General features: G+C 39.4%; 1 protein-coding gene across 2 annotated transcripts in view; it reads left to right on the top strand.

Moving 5' to 3' along the window:
• Window positions 1-13,715, top strand: part of PKN2 (protein kinase N2) — a 54,881-nt gene extending 41,166 nt beyond the window's left edge. For both annotated transcript variants that reach the window (XM_051802225.1, XM_051802235.1), the window contains exons 7-22: window positions 381-566; window positions 849-958; window positions 2,711-2,854; window positions 2,992-3,067; window positions 3,390-3,564; window positions 3,817-3,946; window positions 4,368-4,504; window positions 4,601-4,676; window positions 4,759-4,850; window positions 5,893-6,069; window positions 6,647-6,709; window positions 6,813-6,889; window positions 8,288-8,430; window positions 9,508-9,615; window positions 11,179-11,259; window positions 11,340-13,715. In XM_051802225.1, the coding sequence (XP_051658185.1) occupies window positions 381-566; window positions 849-958; window positions 2,711-2,854; window positions 2,992-3,067; window positions 3,390-3,564; window positions 3,817-3,946; window positions 4,368-4,504; window positions 4,601-4,676; window positions 4,759-4,850; window positions 5,893-6,069; window positions 6,647-6,709; window positions 6,813-6,889; window positions 8,288-8,430; window positions 9,508-9,615; window positions 11,179-11,259; window positions 11,340-11,543 (1,979 nt within the window). In that variant the 3' untranslated portion in view covers window positions 11,544-13,715. The remainder of the gene's footprint in view (window positions 1-380; window positions 567-848; window positions 959-2,710; window positions 2,855-2,991; window positions 3,068-3,389; window positions 3,565-3,816; window positions 3,947-4,367; window positions 4,505-4,600; window positions 4,677-4,758; window positions 4,851-5,892; window positions 6,070-6,646; window positions 6,710-6,812; window positions 6,890-8,287; window positions 8,431-9,507; window positions 9,616-11,178; window positions 11,260-11,339) is intronic.
• Window positions 13,716-15,401: the final 1,686 nt, after the last annotated feature.

The following is a 15,401-nucleotide window of genomic DNA, read 5'->3' on the forward strand; positions in this document are numbered from 1 at the left end:
CCACAAGATCTATTGTTTTAATAAGAAATTCAAAATTTGCAGTCTTAAGTGACATTGCTTACAACTTAAACCCTAGTCAGGTAGGTTCTCAAGTGAAGCAAACAAAGATACTTCTGAGACACAGAACAAAAACTTATTTTGTGTTAATTTGGTAAACGGTTGCTCTTTCTAGAAGGTTGAGTCCCACATATTTGACTTTTGATGCATTTATTTTCAGTATATATGTCTGTCTTGGATTTGTCTTTTGATTTCATCTGATATTTCTGTTATACCCTGTGGGGGTCAGAATGTGAGCTATTGCCATCAATCAATCATTAGTCATTTACTTGGTTTACTTAACAGCAGAAATCTTTGATAAATTGTTGTCTGTCATCTTCTAGGTACCCTGGAAGTTAGGCTAATGGGCTGCCAAGATATTTTGGAAAACGTCCCTGGTCGATCAAAAGCCACATCAATTACGTTACCTGGTTGGAGTCCAAATGAAGCCAGATCATCTTTCATAAGCAGACCCAGTAAAAGTAAAAGTGGGAGTAGTAGAAACCTTCTGAAAACTGATGACTTGTCCAGTTCAGTATACTCTTACTTCTCTTATTTTTGTGGATATCTTTTATTTACGTTTTCATGTGCATGATGTGTTCTGTAATTTAAAGTATTAAATTGATTCAAAGCTTTAAACTTGCCTGTTTCTTCACCTGTCAAGCTGTTAATAAAAGCACAACCACACTATTATGCCCATAAGAATCAGTTAAATATGAGATTACATTTTTAAGGGAAACTTACTAGAGATTTTTTTGTTTGTGGAAAATCCTCTTAAAGACTTAAGCTGAGTTTGTGTTCTTTACTTTCAGATGAAGTCTGTGCTGTACTGAAGCTGGATAACACTGTGGTTGGTCAAACTAGCTGGAAACCAATTTCCAATCAGTCATGGGATCAGAAATTTACACTGGAACTAGACAGGGTAAAAATGTAGCCTGATTTCATTGACATCTGTAGTTGATTTTTTTTATTAATTTGATGTTGCCTTTTATTTTTCCCCTGTTGCTGTCATTTTGTTCAAATTTCATACGTGCAAGTATTCCCATCCTTACCAGAATGAGCTGCCTGGGGTTAATTGTGCTGGGCCAGCATTCTAGAAATTGTACCTTTTCTGGCTTACAAGTTGATGTAATGTTTTTACCAACATCAAACAGTTAGGAGTTTTTTAGCCCATGGTAGATGGTTCTTACATTTTAATTTGGATTACCAGATTTTACTTATTTATCAGTAAACTGTAAAAGCAGATAGATACAGTTTGGTATTTTGGTGAAGCTCTGTCATAGAGTTTTTACAGTGCTTCTACAGAAGTATTCTTGTGTAAAGCTGATCAGTGCTTCAGAAATAATAAATTCAGTCATAGTTCTTTCTTACAACTTTAAATGTTACTTGAAGGACACAAGTACTGAATTGATACCCTTGAAGTAGAATTTATGTTATATAGGTTTAATCAAGCATTTGTTCTTTAGATATCTGATAGTCACAGCATTTTAAGGTACAAGGATTATTTTTTCCATCAGTGTTTCAAATAGACTGAAAATTAATCTATATTTTAGGAGCTTAAATGTTACCTCTAGTATATGTCTAAAACATATGACAAAAAAAAGCTACCTTCCTGTTTTTGCTTTTTCCCTGACGAGCCCCACCCCTCCAACCCCAAACCAGACTCCCTCCATCTAGGAAGGAAGGAAGCAGCTTTAGAGCTGCAGGTAGAGAACTTCAGGTTCTGGTCAGGAGTAGTGCAGAAAAAAAACGAGCAGCTGTGGAGCCCTGAAGCCTTGATTGTTCTCAGATTCAGACTAGAACTACTCAAAGCGTAGTAGCTGCTCACACCAGCCTAGTATGTGTCATGGTCTCTCTTTAAGAACTCAGCTTTTTGGTGCCAGAACAGGACCTTGCTCCTGCTGTTCACGACCACATATGTCATGTATTTGAAATGCACAATCCAAACCCCCTCATTTTTTAATCTGTCGCTTCCTCTTATTTCTTTTAAAACCTATCATAGCTATCACAGACAGTAAACTGATGCATCATTATGGAATTAAACTAGTAACATACAATGCTGCTGTTATATTGTATTGCAGGATTCTTCACATTTTGTGACAAGCTTTTGTAACAGGCATGTAAGACAGCCTAAGAATATATAAATCCCACCAGCAAGATACAGCAGTAGTTCTCGTTAGTTTAAAGTTTTTGGCCCTGCTTCCCGACTGTGTTACAAAACCTGTATGTACTTTTAGAAATACTGTATAAAGTTTTGCATCATTGTGTGTATGCAGGTACTGAATTGTCTGCAGCCACGAAATGAAGTTGATACTTGTAAATAACATGGAAAACTACTAAAGCTGAGGTTAAACTTTGTTGTCAGAGCTTGAGCTCAAGTATCTTGAACAAGCAGTATTGCTAGACAGACTCAAAAAGTCTGGTGACTGTTTGTGACTCTCTCCCTTTACTCTCAGGGGAAATTTTACACCTGTACTTTTATTTGTACACTGGTGTTCACATCTGAACTGAAGTGCCATGGTCATCCTCATGAGAGCTTGTTAGTCTGGCTGGTTAAGCCCTGACAGTCCTTTAAAGTAACAGCTCTGCATCTTGGTTGTTGAATCTTACAGTGGTAACTCTTGCAGAACAATTACTAATAAGTAATTTCCTGTGTATATGTTTCCTGTCATAGTCACGTGAATTAGAAATCTCAGTTTACTGGCGTGACTGGAGATCTTTGTGTGCAGTTAAGTTTCTGAGGTTGGAAGATTTCCTGGATAACCAAAGGCATGGCATGTGTCTCTATCTTGAACCCCAGGGCACTCTGTTTGCTGAGGTAAGAATGTTTCTTTGAAGCACTTGAATATACTTGCAAGTATTATGTCAGAGAATAGTTTAAGAAGTTTTCCTTAAACTTTTAAGAATGCATTTGTTCTGAAAATTAAATTATAACACACATTATTTGAACTGCAGGTTACATTTTTTAATCCAGTTATTGAAAGAAGACCAAAACTCCAGAGGCAGAAGAAAATTTTTTCGAAACAGCAAGGTGATTGTTTTATATAAACATGTAAAGCTTAGAAATTGTATAGATCTGTGATATTTTTTATACAGTCTTAATGTTTGCCTGTGAATAAAGCTGTTGATAATGAAGGATTTGGCATTGCATTTAGAAATGTTTTGAATTAGAATTCCTTATTGCACATTAGCACTTAATTGTGAATAATTAGGAATTGCTAAATAATATCACAGATTTATTTTGTTCTTGATAAACTATAAATGGATTAATACTGGGGGGGTTTAATTATTATTTGTGGTAATAAGTAAGGAAATTACTTGCACCCTGTTTTCTTTTTTCACAATATCTATAGGCAAAACATTTCTCAGAGCTCCTCAAATGAATATTAACATTGCCACTTGGGGAAGGCTGGTAAGAAGAGCCATTCCAACAGTGAATCACTCTGGCACCTTCAGCCCCCAAGCACCAGTGCCTGCGACCGGGCCGGTGGTGGATGCCCAGCTCGCTGAACTGACCCTGCCAGCTGGGTATGTGATCTCTGCAGGGTTTGAGTGCTCTTAAGTGCAAGAGGTAACAGTGAGATGCTTCTGCCCTGAGGCAGAAGAACATAACGTTTGTTGAGTCTGTTTATCCTGCAAGGCTGCAGATCTTTCCGTGTTTTAATTGTGGAGATCCATTTTATAGCTAGATCCACACACATAAGGTTTGGTTTAGAAGAGATCTACATAGATTAAAACAGTCTCTACTGTACACTGAGGAGTTATTTATTTTCTTGTCAGTGACTCTCCTGTAGCCAAATTGGACTTTGAACTTGAGCCTGAGCCTCCACCTGCTCCACCCCGTGCATCTTCCCTTGGGGAAATATGTGAATCTTCCTCTGAGATAAAGGCTCCTGATGTGCCTTCTCAGGCAAGTAACTTTTAAGAATCTTTATGATGGATTTCTTCCCTTACATATCAGCCTATGCTCCCTTAACTTCCACATACAGAACTGTCTCAACAGAATGCTCTGACTGCTCTTGGTGGCAAACTGTTTCCATGGTTGGTGTGTTTAACTCTCCAAGTCATTGGTTCCACCACAGGAAAAAAACAAAAGTCCAAAATCATTGGAATATTAAGGATAAAATGGTTGTATTGAGAAAGAGCAGAATGACTGGAGCAGTAGGTTTCATCAGTCTGTTAAAAGCTTGTTTGTCTGTATCACCTGAAAGGTTGCCATTTTAGCCTAGGTAATGAGTGTATTAAGAATTTTACACACTTTATAGTAAAATTTCTATATTCATTTGCCTTCACAATCAGTTTTAAATTTTCTGATCTCTTGTTCTTCACAGGATGAAGTAACAACTTTTGATTTTGAAAATGGCAGAAATAGTATTGTTCCAAAACTCCAGCCTGAAATAATTTGTGAGCCTGATGCTCCCCATACAGACATGAAATACACCAACACCAGAGAACCTGAGGATAGAAGGTGAGACAGCAATGGGTTTGCTGTTGATCTGAATAATATTGCTTAAAGTTAATAAACGAGAAACTTTGTGATCTTTTTTTTTTTTTATTTACATAGATCACAACAAAGATTTCAGTTCAGTCTGAAGGATTTCAGATGTTGTGCTGTACTGGGCAGAGGACATTTTGGAAAGGTAAATGTCAAAAGGCTGTATCAAGTGTCAAGTCAATATCAAAAACTAGATGCAGCTCTTAAATTTCTCTCTTCTGTTTTAGGTGCTGTTGGCAGAGTACAAAAACACAAACGAGATGTTTGCTATTAAAGCCTTAAAGAAAGGAGATATTGTTGCTCGTGATGAAGTAGACAGGTCAGTTTGTGAAATGTGACACGTGAATTCCATAATTTGTTTTCTTTCTGCATGCAGCTCTTCCTGCTGTAAGCTCTACCAAGCAGTAGTTGAATTGAGTGGATGAGCAAGAGAAGTTGTCATTTCCCTGTGTAGTTGGCTGCTGCAGACATGTAGTCTTGTTCTGGAACAAGGGGAGAGCAGGGTAACCCAGGAATGCTGCTTTGTTTTAGTGCCTGTACATGTAGTACATGTCTGTACTACAGCTCTGACTTAAACCTGGACCTGGTTTTGATTTCAGGTTCTCTTGCAATTATTTATTCTAATTACTGGTTCTGTAGATTTCCACCATGTTTCAGGACAGGACAACAGTGACTGTTTACTTGCAAAACCCCTGTGTTGCTTTTCTCAGCCTGTAAAAATACCGTCATACTTTGTCCATCTTATTTTTCCCTTTGTATACTCCACTGTTGGGAGTGGAGTTTCACTCTTTTTGACCCAAAACTGAAATATTTTTTTTTTTTAATTTGCTTGGAAGTGAAGAGGCCTTTACAAAACTGTTTTTAGTTTTAGTGCAAGGTGTTTTTACAACTGTTTAAGGGTGAGTATATTCATTTGCAGGAAGAAAGATAACTGTATTAACAATAAGCTAAAAATTAACCAGTTAGCTTAAGGAGAAATAATCAGGAATTACTATAGATAGATATTTATAATGTTGCCACTGTTTTTCTACTTTATGTATTATATACAGTTAAAATGGATTGAAGTGAATGTCATGATATCAATGCATAGTTAATGTGATCTGAGTATTTGGAAGGAAAATTATCAGGGCACAATTTTCATGGGCTTCTAGGTTTCCTCTTTTCATTTGGGGAAGCTAAATGTAACTTCACAGAAATCAACTTAATATGTGTGCAAGTATTAAAATCTCTCTCTTGGAATAAAAAAATGTTCTTACCTTCTCCTGAGGAACAGAGGAAAAAAACATAAGGTGTAAAGTACCAGTAGTTTCTGAGAATCGAAAGCATTCAGCTTTAAATTGTTCCTGATTTTCTGTTTGCAGCTTGATGTGTGAAAAGCGAATATTTGAAACTGTGAATAGTGTAAGACATCCCTTCTTGGTGAACCTTTTTGCTTGTTTCCAAACCAAAGATCACGTTTGCTTTGTAATGGAATATGCTGCTGGCGGGGACCTGATGATGCACATTCATACTGATGTCTTCTCTGAACCAAGAGCAGTGTGAGTATCACCCCCCTTCTGTGGCACCAGGGGAAGGGCACTTTGTTCACTGGAAAGGAACTGAGGTCTTTATCACCACATGCCTCCATATTATGTCACTTCAGCCAATGCTGCTTAAGTTTTTAAGAGGGTTAGAGATTCTAACTGATTTTGTTAGAAAACCACATGCAGATTTAATGTACCTGAATCTGCATTGAATTCAAAATGTATATACAAATGTTTAATTTTTATAATTTGGGGTTTTTAAGATTACATAACAAAGCTGAACAAGAAGTAAAATAGCAGACAAAGCTAAAAAAGAAGAGAATAAGCCTGTTTAGAAAACCTTCAATGCTCTGGCAATGGACACTACAGAAAATTTATCCTCCAGGCCAAGCAAATATACTACAGTTGGAAGGCTGCACTTTTGCCATCTGACTTTAAAACTCTGACCTCGTATAAAAGTAATCTGTACCCAAAAACAACAGTGGGTAATCTTCAAAGGATGGCTCATAAAAAAAATCAGTAGTAATGGACTTCACCTTCTGAAAAGAAAGACTAAATTCCATTGAAATTTTAACTTTAATTTTTTTGACAGATTTTATGCTGCATGTGTGGTTCTTGGACTTCAGTATTTACATGAGCACAAAATAGTATATAGGTAAGTAGTCACTGGCCCATTTGCAACAGAGGAATGTCAGCTATTCTCAGTAGTACTGAAGAAACATCAAGTGATGCAATTTTGTTCTCAAATGTTCATTTAGAGATTTGAAGTTGGATAACTTATTGCTGGACACAGAAGGCTTTGTGAAAATTGCTGACTTTGGTCTTTGCAAAGAAGGTAATGGCAGTTAAATTTTCTTTCTAGGGGAATTCCATAGTCTGTCCTGCTCTTGACTGTTCCTTGAAAGTTTTGGACTGCCAGATGTGTATAGTGTCTATTTACCATGTGTCATTTGAAGGGAAAAAAATACACCTCTGTGTCAATGTGGAGATAGAAGAAAGTTCCTTAGTGGGGAAGTATTGGGAGCACCTGAGCATTGCCCTATTCTTTTTATATATTTTTTGTCAGTTTTGAGCATCACCTGTTCTGATTCTTACTTGAAAGCATCTCTGCTTTATTAAGAAGGCACACTGCTGCGTTTTACAAGTTAGAAGAAAAAGCATTAGGTTGTTTTTCTAATTCTAAATATGTTGACACTGTACAACGAAATCAAGTGCCATTATAATCCATCCCGAGCTCTTACTTTTTTACAAATTCATTATCTATTTTTCTAGCTCTGAAATAGTTGCAACTTGAAGCATATGGAAATGATGTGCAAAGTATACTATGGATAAAATTGAGAAATTATCCCAAAAGGGAAGCCTAGAAAGTTACTTTCAAGCATCTCACTACTGACCTTTTAAATAACACATAAAATAGAGGTAGAAATTACAGTGTCTTTCTCAAACCCCATTGCAGGGGGAAAAGATCTGGCAAGGTCCATTTTCTTCTCCAGTTTGTATGGCCTGCCTTCCATATCTTTTCCTTTTGGGTAGCCTAAGAGGGAATTGGGTAAATGCAGTAGGTGTTCAAACATGACTGCTGTCTTCAGTCTCCTAGGGCGAGTCCTGTGACTCTAGGTACAAAAGTTCTGTAAATGACAAAAGGAAATGAGAAGGAAAGCTCTGTGCTTCACTGACTGCTACAATAAATGGGTTTTTTGAATTTTCTGCAGCACCTCCCCTTGTAGTGTCACCTTGTGGTGCTGATGTCCCAGACAGTGTCCCCCTGGCACATACACAGGGCTTATTTTGCTCAGAGTTGTTTCACTACACTTGATGTTTTACTTTACTATATGTAGTTTGCCACTACAGAAGCACCCAGAGCAGGCATGTTTGACTAAACCAGTGTGCTGCATTTGCTTCTACTACCTGGCAGTACCTTCTGCTTACAGAGCCTAAGATTGTTTGTGTCTTTCCACACAAAGGTAACTGGGCAACAGAGCTGTAACTGGAAGCTTAATTTGGCTCACTGTATATAGTTAGGGATAGAGAAACTTAGAAAGAAGCACATGGGCCAAAGGCATGGGAAGGTAGAATGGGGGAATGTTTTACCTCATTGGCCTGAGCCTTCAGGACACAGCCCCAGGATCCACAGCATCAGCTGAAGTTGCTCTGGAGAGAGGTTCTGCTTGGAGGAATAGGTTGTGGAGTGGCAGAAAATACTGCTCACTTTTCATTATCTGTAACTTTTCAGGAATGGGATTTGGAGACAGAACAAGCACATTCTGTGGCACACCGGAATTTCTGGCTCCTGAGGTGCTGACAGAAACTTCCTATACAAGAGCTGTAGACTGGTGGGGTCTTGGTGTTCTTATCTATGAGATGCTGGTGGGTGAGGTAAGTTCTAGTAAGGTACAGTGGAGTCATAAAACTAAGAACTGTTTAAAAGGTTACAAAACTCAAGATATCAGCCTGTCAACATTGAATATGCCCTGTCACAGACTTAACCTCCAGATTTTTGTTTTATTTTTAATTACATCATTATGTCTTAAATCAAATTACAGTAATGGCACATAACCATCCTTGTCTCTAAGCAAGAACGTAGTACATCTGTGCATCTAGTTTTGGGGACCTCAGTTTCCAGGACATACTTGTTATCATCAAATTTGGATGTGTACAGTGGTACTGCTTTCAAATGCTTTTGGGAAAAATAAACTTCTTCACTTCCATTCAAGGTACAGGAGTTAACTTTAACACATAAAACTGGATAGCAGTGAAAGATTGTGCCAAACACACTAAAATAGAAAGTCCCAGTTCCACGTAAATAGGCTGGTATGAATAAATCACTATTGAGAAGTTATTTACCATTGCAGATACTGCTTTACCTTCTGGTCCGTTATGTTACAGTATTTCCCAGATGGCACAGTGAGAGCTCACGTGCTAAAAACTGGAGAAGAACTCATCATTTTGTTCTCTTTCAAAAAATATGACCATTCAACTTACTTTCACTTCCTTTCAGGTAAAAAAAAGGACAAAAAGCTTGTACAGTGTCACCTACATATGTCTGGCCACTTCAAAATAGTTTGAAAACCCTTGAGCTGTAACATGTCAAAGATATTACAAAAACAAATTGGTCTTGATCATGCTACTTGTGAATGGCAGCTCTCCCACAGAAGAGGCTGATACTTTCCACATTCCCCATACACCCTGTGTCAGACTTCAAAAAAGACCACGGTTTTAGGTGTTCCTACTTCTAAGAGCACATTTTTAAAGTACAGTCCTTCAGTAAGAATCAAGGGATAATACCAAGTTGCCTTTTCTCTCTTCCTTATGGAAAGCTATATCTCTGTTTCTGGGAAGGAAAACTTCATTTCAGGGTGTCTAATTCCAAGCATTCAGCTGAGTATATGTTGTTTTCAATTATAAGTGATTTCTAAGCCTGTTTATAGCATTTTTTTATTAATTTCATCATAGTCTCCCTTCCCTGGAGATGATGAAGAAGAGGTGTTTGACAGCATTGTAAATGATGAAGTAAGATATCCACGATTTCTGTCTACAGAAGCCATCTCGATAATGAGACGGGTAAGAACATAATCATAATATTATAGTATCCCCCTCTTGTCCTGTTTTCTCTCCAACAATTACAATAATGAGGAAGAAAATACTTTAAAAACCTTTGCTTGGTATATTTTTTTCTGCAATTAAATTTCAGACTTGCTTCACTTATACTGTGCCATGCTGCCTTATCACCTTAAATGAAAATTGTTGATGCCATTCCACTTTATTCAGGAGCATTTTTTTCTTTTTAATATGTAAAACACTTAAGGCCTGATTTTTGTCCCTGAATTATGTTTCCTAGTTGTATCTAACCGGAAAACTTCAGCTCTCTTTTCCTAGCAGAACACTGCTGCATTGACCTATTTGATAGATTAACATTGTCACATGCATATTTTAATTCAAAGACTTCTAAATCTTTTTGGTTTTATTCCAAGTGGGGCAGGGAACACCCTACCCATGGCATCTGCAGTCCCATTCTTGGCAAGCAACAGCTGATTTTGTCTATGATTGTTATTAGTGCTGTTCTTAGTGCAATGCCTCTGCTTATCAAAAGGAGATGGTTGAACCTGTCTGAGTTAGAACCTTATCACAGCTGATAGAAAAGCAACTACTGGAGGTAGTTCCAAAGCCTTTGGAATCGGCCTCTCCACTGAAATGTCTGATGCTGAGTATCAGTCTGGCACCCAATTCAGCAGTGTGCTGCAGCACAGTAACTACCATGACATAAGGATTTAAGTAACAGCATAAATATTCTATAACTGAAAAGGGAGAGTGTGTTTGCCTAGAGAAAGAAGGCAGAATACAGTTTTAAGGCAGTACCTGGGGAAGGCATTTCTACTGTGAAAATTATGATGCCAATATTCACAGGGGGCAGGGTCTGCCACACTGCACCCACAGTATGTGTACTGTGATCTTTGTGCTTGCACTTTACTAGTTGTGCTGTTTCCATCAGAGAAATTTGTACATAACACAGTAGACATTATTTTTTGATGGCTACATCATGAATATCCACCCACCCTGCTGCTGCGCACTGCCTGGAACAGGGGACTGCTCTCAGCAGCACAATTCACAAGTGGGAGCATCAAACTCCTGGAGTTAACTAGAAAGCCTTTCCTTTGCCTGAGTGTGTGAAGCAGCATTAAACCCTCTCTTGGGTTCAATGCTGCTGTGAAATAGCTGAGCACTGGAGACAGCAGGGTAGTTTTCTTCTGAGCCCTCCAAGAACGACTGGCTTATGTAAATCTATGCCATCAGCAGCAAAAAGCACATTCTGCATACTCTACTCCCTGTGCTGAGCACACAGCCTCTAGTACCTAGACCTGGCAGCACAGGTCTGCAGGGAGGCAGAGGAGTCTGCTCTGTAGCTGTTCTGGCTCAGCTGTGGGTGGAACTGTGCTGGCAGGCTGAAAGAACACTCTGAAAGCTAAAGCTTTGTCCCTTTCTTTGAGGGCCAAGCATTTTCCGTAGATCAGGTAATATGAATTTTACTGTCCACCTAATCTTGGTGTTGGCTCTTACTTACTCATCCTCCCTCCTACCTCTCCCTTCCCCTGAATTTCTCTGCTGAAACCTTGCGTGTTTTGTCAGCTGCTGCGTAGAAATCCAGAGCGGCGTCTTGGAGCTGGAGAGAAAGATGCTGAGGATGTGAAAAAGCATCACTTTTTCAGAGTGAGTACAAACTAATAGTATTTCTAAGGACATGAAGGAGTAGAGATGGGAAACTAATCATCAATTCCTTTATTTTACAGCAAATAGATTGGAATGCTTTACTGGCCAAGAAAGTGAAACCTCCTTTTGTACCCACCATTAGAGGACGAGAAGACGTTAGTAATTTTGATGATGAATTTACCTCTGAAGCACCTATCCTCACTCCACCTCGGGAACCAAGGATACTTTCAGAAGAAGAGCAGGAAATGTTCAGAGATTTTGATTACATTGCTGATTGGTGTTAACTTCTAGACACTGTGAACCCCCAGCTGACTGGCTCACAAGAATGCCTCTCTCGGAAGAATACCGACCCTTCAATTGCTCTCTGTGCCACCTGTAGCTTCTGGGTTTTTTTAAATCACATGAAGATCCTTTTAAGTACTGTTTTAACACTCTTGTGAAGAGTGGCCTCTTTGTATATTGTTTTTTTATCTGAGCACTGGAAAGCAGGTCTATGGCGTTCATAAGCTGAGTTGGTGAACCCAGGCTGTATTGAGCTTCTCGCACATGGGCACACGTGGATCTTACAGTCTCTCTCGCTCTTCCACAGCAGATAACATCACTTTTTAAAGTATCTGCCTTAAGTGGGAAAAGCAGACTTTGAGCTAGGTAATCTCCACTCAGCCACATTGGAGTAAGTTGGGATACTGGTGACACTCACACAGAACACGGTTCTAGTCTGAGAAGGCAAATGATTTCAGCTAAATATTGTGCAGTCTATAAAACTACACATTTCTATGTACACCTTCATCTTGTGTTCTTAAAATAATGGTATTGAGAACAGATATGCCTTGTTTTGTAAATTTTCTATGGTATTTATTAGGAAAAATGTTAAATGCCTTGCCTTTGAGATAACAACTGTGTAAGTGCTTCCATTACAAAGAAAAATCCAGAAAAATCCGGAAAGTTTACCAAAGTCACTTGCCAAACAGTTTTGCCTTCAAGCTTCTTAAGCACGGCTTAAGCCCCTGGTTGGTCTGAGGAATGTAACAAGGACATTGCTCAGTGCAAGCCCAGAGCGAAGCGTCCGCGTGGCCCCAGCCCGGCCACTCCTGCATCGGCCTCCTGCCTTCCCCAGCCCCGAGGGGCAGAGGAGTCACCCAGTCCTTATCTCACCACCTCCATCATCCTCTGTCTGTCCTACGATGTCAGTTAGAAAACAGAAGGATTTTCAATGTATACATGTGAACATGTATATTTGGAAGTTGTAATGTATTCTTACCTTTAGGCAAGTAATTTAATTGTACCACTTCATCAATATTGCACGGTGGCAAAAAAATGTATCCATGTAGGCCACTGACCTCCAGCCCCTGAATTGGCAGTTACTGAGAGTAAAAAGCAATACCTTGTAACAGAATGTATAAATATTTTTGATAAAAACAGTGTATATTTTATAAACCCCTTAACACTAAAAGCTGTACCTCAAAAGTTGAAAAATAATTTTGACCAGACACTGTGTGTATTTGTAAACCAAGACCTACGTTTGGCATCTGCTGTTCTGGGGACAAACATTAATTCTTGGAAAGTAAATTTCCCACATAGTCCTTATCTCTAGCACCATTCAGCACTAACCTCACAGGTTCATCAGGGCCAGGAGTTTGCTGTTCATGGTCTAAGGCAGTGAGAATCAGCACCCAAATTATTAAAGAACTGGTAATTTTATTAATTCAGAGAAGAAACACAAACCACTGGAGTGTGCAATGCCAAGGTGGTGGTTTAAAATCATGATGCTGGACAGACCTGCAGGGTCAGGCAGGGGAGAGGCTTAAGGGAGAAAAAAAAATAATGGTTAATAGGTCTAAATCAGGCAAGTCCCCCACAGGAAGGAGGGAGGCACCTTCCCCAGTGCTGCAAAGCATGTTGGGCAAAACGAGTCAACTCCTCAGCACTCATTGTTTCCACGTTCTAATTAATAAGAAACAAATTATGTTCCTGTATCAGGCTGAAACCAATACTTTTGAGGTACAGTCAGCTCGCCCTTTTTTGGTTCCCAAAAATATATATATATATATAAGCATCGAACAGGGTGCTTAACACTTATGAAAGTATCCTCAAACGTACTTTTTTGTAACTACATCTTGTACAGAAATCTTTTTTTAATCTAAGCAAATCACTAAAAAAAAAAATTAGAAAAAATTAGAGGGCAGGGTATGTTCACCCAGTTAAGATGGAAAAAAGCACTAATTTTATCTCTGTAGTTTTTTAAAATATTTTTAGGCAGATTAAGATTTAAACCCTAGATTGTAAATATATTTTGCTATACTTTATCTGTATGTGGCTGCTCAAGCACTTTGTAAGGAAATTAGGATATTTTAGAATGGTACACTATGCATTAAAATGAAATGTGCCTTTAACAAATGTCATTCTAAGTGTTTTGCAGTCATTAATATCACAAATTAAAGTTCTAAATAGAGTAATTTGTAAATTGTGTCGCAAACATGATTTTGCTGTTTCTTGAAGTAGCTGGTCATGTTTTCTCCACAGGTAACTTCAGAAAAAAACTTACAATCAGGAGGGGACCCAAGTCTCTTGGTAATAGTTCAGCGTGCTTCCATTCTTAAAAAAAAAAAAAATCAAATTTACTAACTCCCTCTGACCATACCTTCTTTCTGAAGGAAGGCAGCCTCCTCTTGCTTGGAGCAGTCCTGAAGGCAGCAGAAGGCCACCTCAGTTGGAGTCTGGCCTGCTTGAATCAGCATTCTCCCCTTCACAGGCTTCTTCTGAGAGCTGTGACCCCCCTCCTGGGTGCTGCACCATTACAGTCTCTTTCCTCCCCACCCTTACACAGCAAGCTCTGTAAACAAGCCAAAACCTATACCCAGCCCACAAGGAGCTTTTTCTTTAGGCAGAGGATGAAGCTTTCTTTTCTGAGTGCATTTAGAACAGAAATCTTTACTCCTAAGAGCAAAGTGGAATTTCACGAGGCCATTGCCCAGAGACACTTCATACCTACCTAAGCAATCATTCCAGAAAGGGCTGGTTCCAAACCAACAGTTTCAAGTATCTAGTCTGAACTGGAGATGAATTAAAGTAGGAAGTGCTTGAAGATATTATGCCCTTGCACTTGTGTGTGGGGAATGCAACCCTTCAGCCCTCCTGCTTTCTCCCAGGCTGGCTGCTGAGCTGCCTCCCACAACGACAGCCAAGTGTTAGCAGAGACCCCAAAACATGTCACCACCCCAAGTGCAGCCGGTGCCTGCGGCACTTCGGGCTCTGCTCCTCAGGCAGCCTTTGCTGCCCCTGCCCCTGGCTGACACAAGCAGGTCATGAGCTAAAACAGCTGCAAGCAGCAGCTACTAAAGGGGTCATAACTGCCTAAAAATTAATTCAGAGCTATACCCTTTTTTTGCTGAAATGCTTCACGTAACTGCCGTCTACTGGGACCAGTAGTAACTGTTTTTCAGAATATACCTGCCCCTTCAAGCATATTCCTAGTTCTGCCTCTTAGGGCTGCAACAGTTACTGCCATCTCCACACCACAGGAGATACAGCAACTGCTTTCAGAACTGCAGGGTCAAGCCAGGATAGCGTATCCTGCCTCCATCTGCTGCACTTCAGAGCCTTGCACAGATGTGTTTAAATTCCTGTCCAGACAGCTTTAGCTGTATGCTACAATTTCAACTGCAAACACTCACCCTCACGTGTCAAGTGCTCATGCATAGTGCCTGAAAGGATTTAAAATGTGAGCATTATGGGAAATGAAAGTTTCAGTCACTTTTAACCTTCATGTAGCAGATTTAACCCACTCATGCTGGAAAGCAACACTCAAAGCAACTTCCACCTTTGCACTTCCAAGCTGTAACACTACATTAAAGGTCAGGCCCTGCCCATTCAAAGCATCTCACCATCTCCCACAGAGGAGGCAGATGGAGTAGCTCAGAGCAAGACAGGGAATGCCCAGGTAATAGAAAATGTTGCAACAAAGTCAAGGCAATACATCAGACACTTGAATACGTGCCCTCCAAACTACCAAGCACACCACCTCCAACACTTGCACCCAAAGCTTTCTGGCTGCAACCAACAGCTTCGGTGGTGTAACAGGACTGTTATTTGTTTACAGAAAAAACGCTGAGCTGCCACATTTCAATTGTCTCTACTGTCAG

Source organism: Manacus candei, unplaced genomic scaffold (genome assembly GCF_025592945.1).
Source record: "Manacus candei isolate 608988 ecotype Guabito, Panama unplaced genomic scaffold, ASM2559294v1 h1tg000005l, whole genome shotgun sequence".
NCBI lineage: Eukaryota > Metazoa > Chordata > Aves > Passeriformes > Pipridae > Manacus > Manacus candei.